Source organism: Chlamydotis macqueenii, chromosome 6, assembly GCF_036417535.1.
Source record: "Chlamydotis macqueenii isolate bChlMac1 chromosome 6, bChlMac1.mat, whole genome shotgun sequence".
Classification (NCBI taxonomy): domain Eukaryota; kingdom Metazoa; phylum Chordata; class Aves; order Otidiformes; family Otididae; genus Chlamydotis; species Chlamydotis macqueenii.
This window is the reverse complement of record NC_141561.1, coordinates 31,387,734-31,401,312: the sequence shown is the minus strand read 5'-3', so window position 1 is coordinate 31,401,312 and position 13,579 is coordinate 31,387,734. Positions and strand designations below refer to the sequence as shown.

The 13,579-nt window shown below is 36.9% G+C and overlaps 1 protein-coding gene across 3 annotated transcripts in view; it reads right to left on the bottom strand.

Moving 5' to 3' along the window:
- RFTN2 (raftlin family member 2) overlaps nucleotides 1-13,579 on the bottom strand; it is a 36,467-nt gene that overhangs the window by 21,531 nt on the left and 1,357 nt on the right. For all 3 annotated transcript variants that reach the window (XM_086750653.1, XM_086750654.1, XM_086750655.1), the window contains exons 2-5: nucleotides 9,439-9,622; nucleotides 7,202-7,313; nucleotides 4,806-5,118; nucleotides 1,605-1,805 (exon numbers count right to left, since the gene is read on the bottom strand). In XM_086750653.1, coding sequence (XP_086606779.1) covers nucleotides 1,605-1,805; nucleotides 4,806-5,118; nucleotides 7,202-7,313; nucleotides 9,439-9,622 — 810 coding nt within the window. The remainder of the gene's footprint in view (nucleotides 1-1,604; nucleotides 1,806-4,805; nucleotides 5,119-7,201; nucleotides 7,314-9,438; nucleotides 9,623-13,579) is intronic.

Sequence of the window (13,579 nt, the reverse complement as noted above, 5' to 3'; positions counted from 1 at the left end):
AATATAAAAACTACTCAAAACCTCAGTTAATTCTACCCTCCTTCATGTAAGAAGCAGATGTAAATTTATTTATGAAAGCCACTTCAATACATTATTAAGTAAACTACTGCACTTGATAATCAGCTTGACTATTGCAAAAAATCATTTAAGGTTTCTGAAACCTTTTCAACAAACTTTTTACAAGACTTTTTTCTACTGCAGCCCTATGTTTTGCTCGCTTACACTGAACTGCCAGAAGCAATTCCTTTAAAATGCATCTGTCAAGCAAGACATGAACAGATCCAACCAAAGACGAAATCAGTGAAGTATAAATTCTAAGTTTGCTATCAAACAACATTTATTACAATAATGAATAATTTTGAAGCAATTAACTATGTCAGATTCTCTTGGTCTGTTCCCCTAGAGTACTACTATTGTGTTCACGTTATTTTCAAGTAATTGCACAACAGCAGCTCACACTATTTTTTTGTAACAGTTCTAATTCCTGGCTTTCAGACAAATTGAGTTCAAATGGAAACGAATATCTTAATTACATATTTTACCAACAACAGAGTTTTAAAATTCAAAATACTTCAGCCCATAAAGAGCTTCTCCTGTTGTCAGCAGTGGTACAGCACTGTCTCACAGCTCTGCCAAAGTGCAGGATTTTGGGCTCAGCAGGGTGTGCAGCAATGGGCCGGGGCCAGCAGTAGTACTGCTGATGTTTGGCTTCTGTCTGTTCATCAGGACCATGAAGGCCAGGAATTCTGTAAGAGCTAGTAGGATCTCTCCAGAATAAAAATCTGTGACCCAACTGAAACTGGCAGAATGAAGAATTTGAAAATCCTGTGACCTGTAACACTGGAATAATTTGAGTATTAACTGAGCTGACAGATGCCTGCAGAAGAGCGCAGGAAGCAGGAGGACCAGGGAAGACTGCTCTCCCAGCTGTGTGAAAAGGCCCTGGAGGACCTGCCTACAGTGGAGGGCAAGGACAAAAATAGATTTCTCTACACTCCGCATACATCCACATCTGACTAGAACAACCTGCAGAAGCACCCTGAAACTTCAGGATCAACAGTCAAATTTTAATTTGGTTTTCTGGAAAGAATTTTTAAGCCCAGCAAAGAGCTGGAGAAAGCAGGAAGTGTGGAAAGTCTCACCTAGGTTTAACAGTACAGTAAGCACAAAGAGAACTCAAGGAGCTCTTTTGTCTGATTAGAAATATTCAGAGTGCAGCACAGTATCTACACTAAGCAGTAGAATATGAACATCAGGGAAACAGATTCCCCCCCCCCCCCATTATCTTTTCCTTTAAAAAAAAAACAAAACAAGAAAAGAGAATTAGCACAAAAGGTTTACTTCATTATAAAGCTACACTAATTTTTTGCTTTGGAAATCCTCAATTTGATAAAACAAAGCAGAAATTTAAATTATTCAGAGTTACAACAGAAAACAAGTCATTCCCTTTTCAAGTATCAGATTCTATAAGTTTACAAGGACTATCTGAACATGTTTACATACTGCCCTTCACATCAAGCAGCAAAACACGATCCACTTTTTGCAAATTATGAGGTTCTACATAAACAAGTAAAAACTTCATGATATTCTGGGACAGTACTCACCTTTAGAAGTTTCCCAGTGCACAAAGGAATCAATTAAGGACAATCCTTGTTTATAATAAAATGTGGTTAATTCTAACCAGTCTGCTTCCAGTGTACTAATAACTGGCCCCTTTCTTGTTACTTTCATAGACAAAACACCTTCATGATAGGTCCAGCAGGTAGAATCATCATCAAAAACATTGAAGACTGTATATAGCTTGTCTAAGGAAAAAAAAAAAAAAAGGGGGGGGGGAAGAAGAATGAGCCTCTGGAAGACAGCGCTCCAAAATAAAAACATTATTAATCTCTTACGTCAGTGTGGTTTTATAATTCTAAGCAATAGTGTTAAGAATTGTTTCCGGATGTGACTGTACTCAGCTTGAGCCCTAAACACACTCAGGATGAAGCATGAGGGGCATACGCTTTGGGATACGAGAAATATTTGAACATACTACAAGTCAAGTTGTCACTGGATCTTTTGGGTAAGTCAAGTTTGCATGGAGAAAACATACTAGAGCTAAGAAAAACCCAGGGGAAACAGGCTTCATTTCTACTATTCATGGAACTTACAAGTATTTGAAGTTGCTATAACTGAAGATTAAAGACAATTTTCTATATTTTAAAATATTAGGAATGCCTTGCACAGTATTGATTTTTTCCCATTATTTTGAAAATATTACTTAAGTACCGGTATAACTAGTTGCCTGCTGGGGTTTCCCACGCAGTAACTGATGAGTGTGTGAGTTAAGCATACAAAACCTGCATATCCTCATAGGCATTAATACAGTGCTGTTACAAAAACAGTCACAAGTACTCATAAAAAAATCAGAATTCACAAATCCATAGCATTTTTGGAAGTCACTGGTGACAAGTTATGAAGTCCTAGCTATATACACGAATTCTACAAATACACTCACATGTATGTCACTGCTGTGGAGAAATACACAAACTAGTTGCCAAAAATTGCTCTCAGATTGTCTAATACATCAACATCTGAGCAGCCTAAATCAACACAAACCAACCTCTAGAAAGCGGAAGCATTCACATTGCCAGAACAAAGGAACTTGGTTCAGACGACCCCACTTAAGATGCTAGTCTCTCTAGACTCCAGAAATAGAGGAAGACTTCCAAGGCAGGATTTGGACTGCAACTAGTCTGAATCAGTAATCTCTGGGAGAACCTTTCTCTGTTTTGAGAAGTGCTACCACACCCACTGCAAGTGACATCAGGTGCCTGGAATAAGGTAGAGTAAATCCAGGAGAAAACGTTGCCCTCTATCAGCAGAAGATTACTCATCTTTCTATATAGTTTGATTTTATCACCTCCCCAGGTAGTTGTATTAGCATAAATGTGTTTATCCTGAAAAACTTTAATTTCCTTTCCCATATACTAAAGTGAGATCACTTCTATATTTGTTCAAAAAAAAAAAAAAAAATCAAGTTTCCTGATACAACTATTCAACTGCTCATGTGTATCCAAAATTTGCCTCTGCAAGCGGTGTATTTATAAACACTCAAAAGTCATATTATGGCCCCCAAATCTAGAACTCACAGTTTTGCATCTTTTGAACAGATCTAAATAGAAATGGCATACTGAAGTGGCAGTACATAGCCACATGCATGTAAGACTTTCTTTGAAAATTCACAGTGGTATTTTTTTTAAATGACGGCCACAGCAACATTTGCAAAGAAAGGTGGTTAATTTTTGAGTTTTGTCTTATGAACTCCAATAACTTTACTGAGTATTTGACTAGTATAGCGATGCTTGGCGTATTCTTGCCAAAGCTTTTTGAAGAATGTCCCAGGAACAGTGCATGCAGGGGACTGCACTGGCTGCTAGTGTACCTGGACACACCAGTCGGCACCAACAAAGCTCCTGAACAGAACCCAGAGTTTTCTGCTTTTTACTTACAGGATTTATACTCTGATACATATAGCAAACCCACTATTTCAGCTGTAAGGAAAGAGTTAAGCTTTAACAGGTCATGCTATAAAGGCTCAGCGTGTTGTACAAGAACTGCTTTAATTCAAGTGTTAAAAATAAGAGGGACATTGATTATCTCAGTGCTCGGAGTCATTATCCTGACAGTCTACAAACTGGAGAGGGTGCTTAACTCTTCACAGGAAAGGGAAAAGGTTGCTTTTGAGAGCAATTAAAGCATGTCTGGCCCATCAGGGAAGAATCTATTACGTCAAAATGCAATCTGACGTGAAAGTTTCATGCTGCCTGCTTTCTACAGAATACTGTCTTGCATTAGTTCTCATGCTTTAGATTACTTGTTCCTTTTCACGTTTCTTCCTAGCAAACCAGGAGGCCTTAGTGCTTCAGTATAAGAAATCACTGTTTCAGGCAGTGACTACAGTAAGTATCTCAGATTCTTCTACAATTAAGTCTTCTACCACAGCACCAACATTTTTCAGTGATATTTTTCCTTCCTATACAACTTTTTAATGGTTACTTTTCTCTAGTGTAAATTCATTTTGTAACAACTATCCTCTTTGATTTCATGGTCAATGCATTAATTTAAGTGGTTTCTTTCAGGACGCTTCTTGAAGGCACGTTAACCAGAAAGAATCCATTATGAACGGATTTGTTTGCTGTACGTTATGTGAGTTGGCTAGAAGCACATAAAATTACAGCTCTAACTGGAAGAGGCTCTCTTTGTCGTCAGTTTTGAAACAGGCAGAACTGGAATAATAACATATTCTTTTATGTTTATGATTTTATATTAAGAGTAAGTGAAAACTATATGTATTTAGGAAAAGGTTTTAAAACAATTGCATCCTTCTAAAATGAATGCTTTTTACTGCCACAATTTTGTTATACACATATCAAGCAAAAAAAGCTATCTATTTGCACCACATTTAAAATCAGAATTACAGTGTGGGCATTTTTTGGGTGATTGATTGTGTTTTTCCCTTTTTTTCACATTACGAACTAGAATTTTGACAGTACATTTAAAATATTCTATGTGAAAACTAAGATATCATTTTAATATATTACCACAGTTCACACATATATAGAACAGAAGGTAAATATCTCTTCTGTTTCTTCAACTGGTAACTTTTTTAGAAATACATACGCACTTAAGGAAGACGTATCTTCCCAAATCAGTATTTGATACAATAGAATATGCTGTTCTGTTATTTTTTCCAACACTTTTTAAAAACAACAGCTCAGTAAAATACCCTATTTCTGCAACAAACAAGCAGCATTTATTACCGTCTCCTTTTCGTGGTTTAACAGGGCTGACTTCTTTTCCAAACTGGAAATCTGCATCCTGTAAGAGAGTGCTTTCTCCTTGCGTTTCCTCCTCTATCCCACTCTCAGATGAGTGACCACTCAATGTCCCTTCATTCCAGTTTTTATAGTTTTCATCAGAATTTTTTCTTCTGTGTTCCCTATTTCTTCTGCCCAGCGTTGATTCCAGCTCTGCACTTCCATCTGTGCTTGCTCCATTACAGGCTTTAGGTTGAGGAAAATGTTGCGTTACAAATCCCACAAACTTCTTTCCTCTTTTAGCAGCTTCATTAACCTGTATGTACAACAGAAATTTATCTGCAAATGATTTTAGAACTGCATGTCACTTTTTTTTAAAAAAACAAAACAAAACAAAACCCTTTCTACATACATGTACTACTTAACTAAACCATTGATTTTCAAGGACGTAAAGATACAACACTTGTCTTTGCACGCTGCCCATGTTTCAAAGTAAATGGAAGTCTTCCAGCATGCCCTTGGACTCAAGCCAAGGAAGGTGGCCAACACTGGTACTGACTTTAGTGTATACAAAGTCCTCCATTTAGAACAAGTTCAAAGTATTTTACTGGCTGTGTCACGGTGATAAGGAGTATACTGGTGCAATAAATAGTATTGTTTCTCTAAACATGTGATACCAGTCATACTGAAACTACTTACCACTAATACTATAGAAATATCTGTTTGTCATGTGTCATGATTCATCATCCTTGGAGGCTACTCAGCTTCACTGCTACTGAGAACAGTGAAAGAGCAGAGAAAGGAGGGAGCTAGAAGCAAATTAAAACTCTCTTAACTCTGCTTTCAGCCAGTGGTGGGTCTTTTTCTCTCCACTCAAGTCTCAAAATGCAACTGGAGAATATGTACCACATGTGGGATGTGTCTGTTCTTGGAGGGAGGGGTTTTTTTTTGCTGGGATAAGGAGTGCTGCCATTTAGGAAGGTGATCCCAGTGACATCTTGTGCCACAAGCTCCCCTGCAAAATAAAGTCTTTCCAGGAAAAAAAAACAGAAACCCCAGCCTAGAAAGAAGAAATTGCCTGGGAAGTACTGGATTAAGCGATGGCAGAGAGGGAAGGATCTCTACCCAGTTACCTCCCATAAACAACTAAGCGAGTGAAAAGCACTCAAATAGCTGGTGGTACTACAATCCTTTTTTAGGACCACGACAGACTGAAGTGTTACTATCTACCACCATTATGTATGTACAGCCATGATATGATATGCCTAACACTGTGATTATACAGAGCTGCTGCTGCTTCTACGACAACTGAAATAATTTTAAATGTGACCAGCAACATGCATAAAAAGAGGCAATGTGACAATTTTTTTTTTCTGAAATGCCACAGTCTTACTGTTTCAGACCTTTAAAAAAAAAAAAAGAAAAAAGAGAAGTATTTTAATAGGTTACTGTCTCAGTCTTTTAAAAACACTGGGAGCATTTAAAAATCAAATTCTTTTCACATACTACTTCTGTACCAGATTTGCTTGCACGACTGAATCACTGCTAATTTAAATTGTATTTTTCCTCCAAATGTTTGTCATGGTATGCTATACAACCAACCTGGCAGTACAAATACAGTATAAATGTGTAATGGAATACTATTTTAAAATTGAAACACCTGAAAATTTCAAAACAAGCCATTTAGAAATTTTAAACAACTCTGTGATAGTTTCAAAGATCATTAAAGATTTCCAACATGCTTTTTTGCTCTACTCCTTTCCTTGGCAACTAATGTAAGAGATATCACACTAACTCTTGCAATAGCAATAGTTTCCTGTTTCAGCAAGTCTTCACTTTTGCAGAGGAAGTTAAACACAACAAGAACTAGAACTAGAGCCCGCATTCCAGTGGATGTTTAGTTTTCTTTAACTAAACAGTATTTTCAAAAGCTGTGCCAAGCACACATTTAATACAATTACTGTTTATTGTATATTTCTGTTAGAGAATTTAAAAAAATCTTTCTTAGAAATTGAATATATTCATGTTCATTAGGAATACCTTACTTAACTCAGAACAACATAAAACTTCAAGGTTTTTTTTTTTTAATATTAATTCAAGAAAAAGGTATCATACAAACATTTTACAAATACTGGCTGACAGTTTGGGCCTCACTCTGCTTTCAGTGGTGTAAGTAGCCAGTCTCCCAAAGCCTTACAGGACTCAGTACTAAGTCTTAAAGCAGAAAAAGCAACTAGTGAAGAAAAACAACTTATTTTGCACCAATAAAAGACTTTGTGGCTTCTATAAAATAAATCAAGTTAAAACTCAAAACTAAAAGAACATCAACCGCTATATATAACTTACATGTAGGGTAGAAATAAAAGACTGAAGAGAAATTGGAAAAAACCTTCCATTACCTTTTCTAAGAGTTCTTTCACTACCTCATTTGTCAGTGTTTCACACATTAAAGGACATTCCTCAATCACCAGCCTGGGATGCCTTTGTCCTCTGGGTGCTGCGTGCTTCTGGCTAGAACACAGAAAGAAAGCAGTCTTTGTCAGTAGTTTGCTGCTAACTTGGGGAAACGCTTGCATATAGAATCCTTCTATTTTGAAATAGTTATGAATGAAATCCTGGCAATGTTTCTTCTTACTTTTATTTAGAACTCAGCTTTTTTTGGTGCTTTGTTCTGTTTCCTACACAAAGTGGCAGGTTCTGTGTATTACAGTGTCAGGGTAAGAACATGAATATTTAACATGAATTCAATCTGAAGACTGTTAATAGACATCTTTTGGAAACCGAGCTTTACCGACAACCCTGCTTTTGTAATAAATAAACCTAAAAATCCCTGATAATGCAAAAAATACAAATTTAAGCCATAACTGTAGCACATACAGATTCAGTTTCATAGAAAACACACTATGAATAGAAATAGTCCTTTTACACGGTTAACATGCTGTTGTTTAGTTTTTTTAACTAAAGTGGAGATGCAGCTACTGTATGAAATACAGTGCAGGCAAATACTAGAAATACAATGCAGTAACAATCACTTTGGGTTAGATAATGTTTACATCGCTTAGATTTGAGAATCCAACAAGCTTTAACTTTAAATGAAAGTTAAAGAACAGCATTCATCGTGTTTTGTATATCAGTTATAGAATGGTTTGGGTTGGAAGGGACCTTAAAGATCACCTAGTACAACCCCCCTGCCATGGGCAGGGACACTGTCCACTAGACCAGGTTGCTCAAAGCCCCAGCCAGCCTGGCCTTGAACACTTCCACAGACAGGGCATACACAGCTTCTCTGGGCAACCTGTTCCAGTGCCTCATCACCCTCACAGTAAAGAATTTCTTCCTTTTGTTTAGTCTAAACCTACCCTCTCCCAGTTTACAGCCATTACTCCTTGTCCTATCACTACAAGCCCTTCCCACCCTAGTTTTCTCGTAGGCCCCCTTCAGGTACTGGAAGGTCCTATGAGGTCTCCTTGGAGCCTTCTCTTCTCCAGGCTGAACAACCTCAACTCTCTTTGGCTGTCCTCCTAGGAGAGGTGCTCCAGCCCTCTGATCATCAATAATATAATGACATTTTATTCAATGTTTCCTTCACACAAGCTTTTGCTTTAGAATGAACCATTCATAAGACACACTCAAATACAAAAGCCTGCTTTCCAGGTAGCAGCCAGAGAAAGTGCATTTGCCTACAGGAAAACCAACATAGGTAGATGTGGCATAGGAAACTGGGAACCTACAGTTTCACATGTAGGTTCAGGTTCTTGTCCTTCATCTATCCAAGGGCCTAAAGGTGAGGTGTGGGAGCTGTGCACTGGCAGTTTCAGCTCTTAGAAGCCTCAGCTCCAGAGAGCAAGTATTCTGCTTTTCTTTCTCAAGCCTTTGCCCACATGGACAGCATTCACCTTGTTTGCAGATGAATTTATGAAGGCAAATTGTATGAGCAGCAAACACCATGGACAATGCTTGCTTCAGCAAAGTGTCCAAGAAGCTCCTTCAAACAAACCATGCTCTACAGAAGCACTGCTGGAGAGGCAGGCGGCACCTTCCAACTCACACCCTTCCAGTCTTCCAAAGGAGAATGAAAGAATCTTTGTGCACAGCACTACAGCACTAGGACTCAGGATAGTAGAAGGAAGCAAGACAGGCCTTAATGCAGTAAGAAATGCACTCTTCCAGTTACACAAATTAAGAACAAAAGGTTACCTTCTTTGCAATCAAAGGAACTAATGATAAAATTTCTTTGTGCATTATCTTTATGATCACATGGTATTTACAAGACAGTGAGAACAGGAGGAATAGACTATGGAGCTGGAACTTAAACACAAACTCTTGACTCTCCCTCAGTGTCAAAACAACAACAAAACATTAAACTTTAAACAGTAACAATTTATCTTCCCACAAATTATGATAAGGAAATTCGTATTTCTGTTTGGACATTTACTAAGGCAAAATAAACATTAGCCTTTTGTGTGCTTAGTGTTAATTAAAACAACACTATTAAGTTGCTCACGTTTCTAGACAAGGATCAGTTATTTGATTCTATCCGCTCATTTCAAGCTGATAATAAATTATGCATGTTGAGCAATCCACTTACAAATGGCTTAAGTAGGAGACCAATGTATTCTAATTATTTCACTGTTACCTTAATTTTAATCGTGAAAGTACCACTCGATACATGTGACTTGCAGGGAAACTCCTTCTGCGTCCAATTGGCAGTATAATAGGATGAACAGCTCCTACAACATATCCTTTGCTGTAATATTCTTCCACCTTAGATGCTATATCCAACACAGAACTGATCTTGATAACTTCTGGATTTGAGGAAGCTAAAAGCATTGAAAGCAGAAGAGAAACGCATTACACTATGTATGTCCATATACTTCTGGATGAGTTCCTTTTATATAAACCACACAAAATCTACCCCAAAGGCATTTACTAAAAAGCTACAGTTCTATTTATACAAGAAAAAGCAGAGTCACAGCTGATTCAACAGTATTCAACTAGTCCACCTCTGTATTTTTACAAATTAATATGATTATTTTTAATCTATTTGGCAACACTTTCCGTTGGTTTGCCCTTCTTAAACACTTCTTTTTTGGACCCGTTAGAAGTGATCTGTGGATTGTAGGTTGAATTTTTAACACAGTCCCAACTCCTTTTTCCAGTAGACCTAAGTAATGTCACCTAAGCAAGCTATGTGGTGTCACTAATTTCTAAGCAGGATCCCTCTGAGATGTTCAAGCATTTCCTATCAACAGATAACAGCTAGGTACTACACAGCTATTGTCAGAAACTAGGGAAAACTTCTTGGAGAACCTGTTTTGAATGGTCTGATCCACAGCTTTTACACAGAGAAAAAGAAGATTGGTAACAGATGACATTCTGCCACAGTCTGATAGTATTTCCTGTTCCACTCAACTCAAACTGGAATTACAGCAGCTCTCAGAGCCTCCACAAAGCATGAAATCAATCCTCTTACACAGAGAGTAACTGAAGAGTAATTTTGCCAGCATATATTTGCTGTCATCAAAATTTTTATCCTTTGCACACATGAAATATTAGCACAAGACAGTTTGGTCTGGAATTTGATGGTCTCTATGAGCGATCATTATTGCAAGTGACGTACTTCTCTGTTCTGACAGGTCCCTCTCTTTGCAACACTTTCAGTGCATTAAGACCAGTGTTCATCTGTATGAAGGACTGTCTCATTTTGAATTAAGGGACCTGACAACATCATTTTTTTTTTGAGATATGAACACTTTAACATGCTGCTTTATTCCCTTTCAAACCATATAATAAACCCTAAACAACTAAATACACTAATTCTCCCTTGATTCTATAATTAAAAAAAAAACCAAACTAGATAAATGCAATGACCCAAGTCTCACTTCTCACTGTATTCCTTAGAGTTAACTTCATCTTCTTACCTACTTGTCCTATATTGTAGATGGGCAAGGAATTTACAGACTTTTATCAAAGACACAGCAAATCACAAAGTCTACCTATCCTACTGGTTTAAAATATCATAAATCAGACACGTGAATCTTTAGTTTGCTGAAATATTTTTATCTAATAAACTGAATTAGAATTCTGCTGGTTCATGAGTGATGTGTTCTGTAAAACTTCAATCTTTATACCATTTTCGCACTATAAAATGGGGATAATATTGATATATGTACATTATGCTGGGCTTTAAAAACAAAACAAAACCCTACATAATGTTTTACACCACTAAATTAAATGCTTTTAAATATCAACCTTTACTGATGGGAAACAGGAATGGAGGCGTACTTTGCCTCTTACTTTAAGAACCTTAATGCCTCAGAAAAACTACCGAGAGAAACCAGAATAATGTGTATCATGAGATGCACAGTAACAAAAAGCAACACTAATGTATTTAGATGGCTTATTGTTGGTAACTATCAAATTCAACTCATTAATGTAAACTCTGCCATTTGCAGCCATAGGGACAGGGCTGTTGCACCTTCTTGTGCTACTTTGCCTTTTTTTTTTTTTTAAGCAGACAGTACATCACAGCTCTCCCTTTCATAGGTGGATGATATTTTGCCCTACTTAGTAATGCCTCCATCCCATAATTCAACTCACAGTAAGTCCAAGCCACATTAAATATGTATTGAAGAAATAAATGCTCTTCAGCCCACAAGTCAGAAAAGCAGGAATGCATGCAACGTGATCATTACTTCACTGTTTTGCAAATGCCTTAACCATTTTTCATTAAGAGAATTTCCTTATTGATCTGCTGTCAACAGGTAGTCAAAATATTTTTACAAATAACAGAACTGCAGTTAACTGGCTAGCTGTATAGTAAACTTCAAATGCATGATAGCAAAGATGATGACAAAACAGCCACTTCATATATATTCATACTGTTATTCAGCGTGACAAGAACTTCACAGTATGTCATCTTAGTGGGCTGACGTGAAATACCCTTGCATCAATATTCTTTCTTTTCCCTAACAGAAAAGTTGTGGAAAAGGCATAAGCATTCTCCTGGAGAAGTATTTAAACTATCCCTACTTTATGGTTAAACTGACCTCAAAAAATAACAGCTGGTTTTTTTTAACTGAGATATGCCTCATGATTGAGACCATAGAACTCACAATCCTTGACAGACTTCAGAGTCTACTGCTCTATTTCCTTTGTACTATTCATTCCCACCAAAATAAAAGATTAGTTGTAATTTTCTTGTTTGAGATTCTCCTGATATGGAAGAACCTCCATGGAACTCAAAGTTAATTTTTGCAGTAGGGATGGGAGTATTTTGGGGACAAGGAGGGGAGAAGCCAAAGTACAATACACTGCTGATAACAAGTTAAGATGCACATGGATTCCAGGCAATGAATTTGGACTACAGCATGGCTGACCTAATCTGCATCATGGCCTGGGAGAAGATCAGGGACTTCTGAAAGTCTTCCCAGAAGGCCCATTTTGACCTCACATAGCATAAACCTGATGAAGCAGAAAATAAGGGTTATTAAACTGAAATAATGCATTTATCCTTGCTGTACTTTTATTTTAATGCAGGACATAGCTTACTGCAGGATCTTATAAAGGATACTAAGTGCAGATTTTCTGTTTTACTTGGTGCCAGATTCAGTGGTAAAAAGTCACTCAGGCAAACAGAAATCTCAGATGTTGGGGAAGATTTTGCTTTGGAAGTCAGCAGACACAGTGCCATGAAGACATAACACAATTTGACAGCAGAGTGAAAACTGATTTTGGTCTAAAGTGATAAAAGGCTCTTTCTATGGTTTCCTTTAGCCAAAGGATATTCAAGTAGCAACAAGTATGTGAGTGAGCTGATTGGGGTAGAAGAAAAAAAAAAAAAAAAAAAAAAAAAAAAAAAAGAGCCCAACATACTCCCCACAGTACTTCAGCCAATCCCTATGTTTCATAAGCAAACAGAATTCAGAAATGCCTCCAGGACAGTATATACACCTTTTTTTTTTCCTGTATTCATTATCTTGGCTCTAAAAAGTAGAGATCCCAAACAAAAAAATATTTTAAGGTCAGATACACACACAGCTAGAACCATTCAACAGAAAGACACCTGCGTTTACAAATCCACTTCGTTACAGTTAGAAACTGAAAATATTTAGGCAGCTTTCTGAAACTGATCTCACTGTTATTTAGCATTCATAATTCCAGAGCAAGTCACTGAAGCTAAGCACTTTTGAGCACCAGATAAAGATGAGAAAATGCTTCTTTAATGCTGTACTGGTAGGTTATTAAAATAATAGAGATGCACCTTTATTTGCACTTGTTTGATGTGCTTTTTCTTAAGTCACAACCATCTTTACAACTAATCATTTACACAACACTTCCAGAAACTTATTACTTTAAAACACAGCAAAACTGTCAGGAACACAGACCATTTAAGAATAGTAAATGCTACTCAGTCTCAAAAAAAAAAAAGTTTTATTAGCCTTTCTATTATCAGGAGATTAGTAGGCAATTCATGTATACATCAGGCAGCCTAGTTTTATTTCCATTATGTTATCATTACTACTTACTCAACACAAAGTTTTGTTTCTTCACAAAGAACAAGCCAATGAGAAACTCCGTTTGTGTAAACAGAACAAATATAGTTGGATGTCAAGTCTTATAACTTTGTAGAATGTGGCTTATATTAGTATCTTGCAGTTTTTCAATTAACAAACTGATATTTAAAAAAAAAATATTACTACAATCCTTTAATTTAGAGTTAAAACTACGCAGAGGCCAAGTTTTGTTTATGAAAAAGTTCCTGAAAATGTAACAAG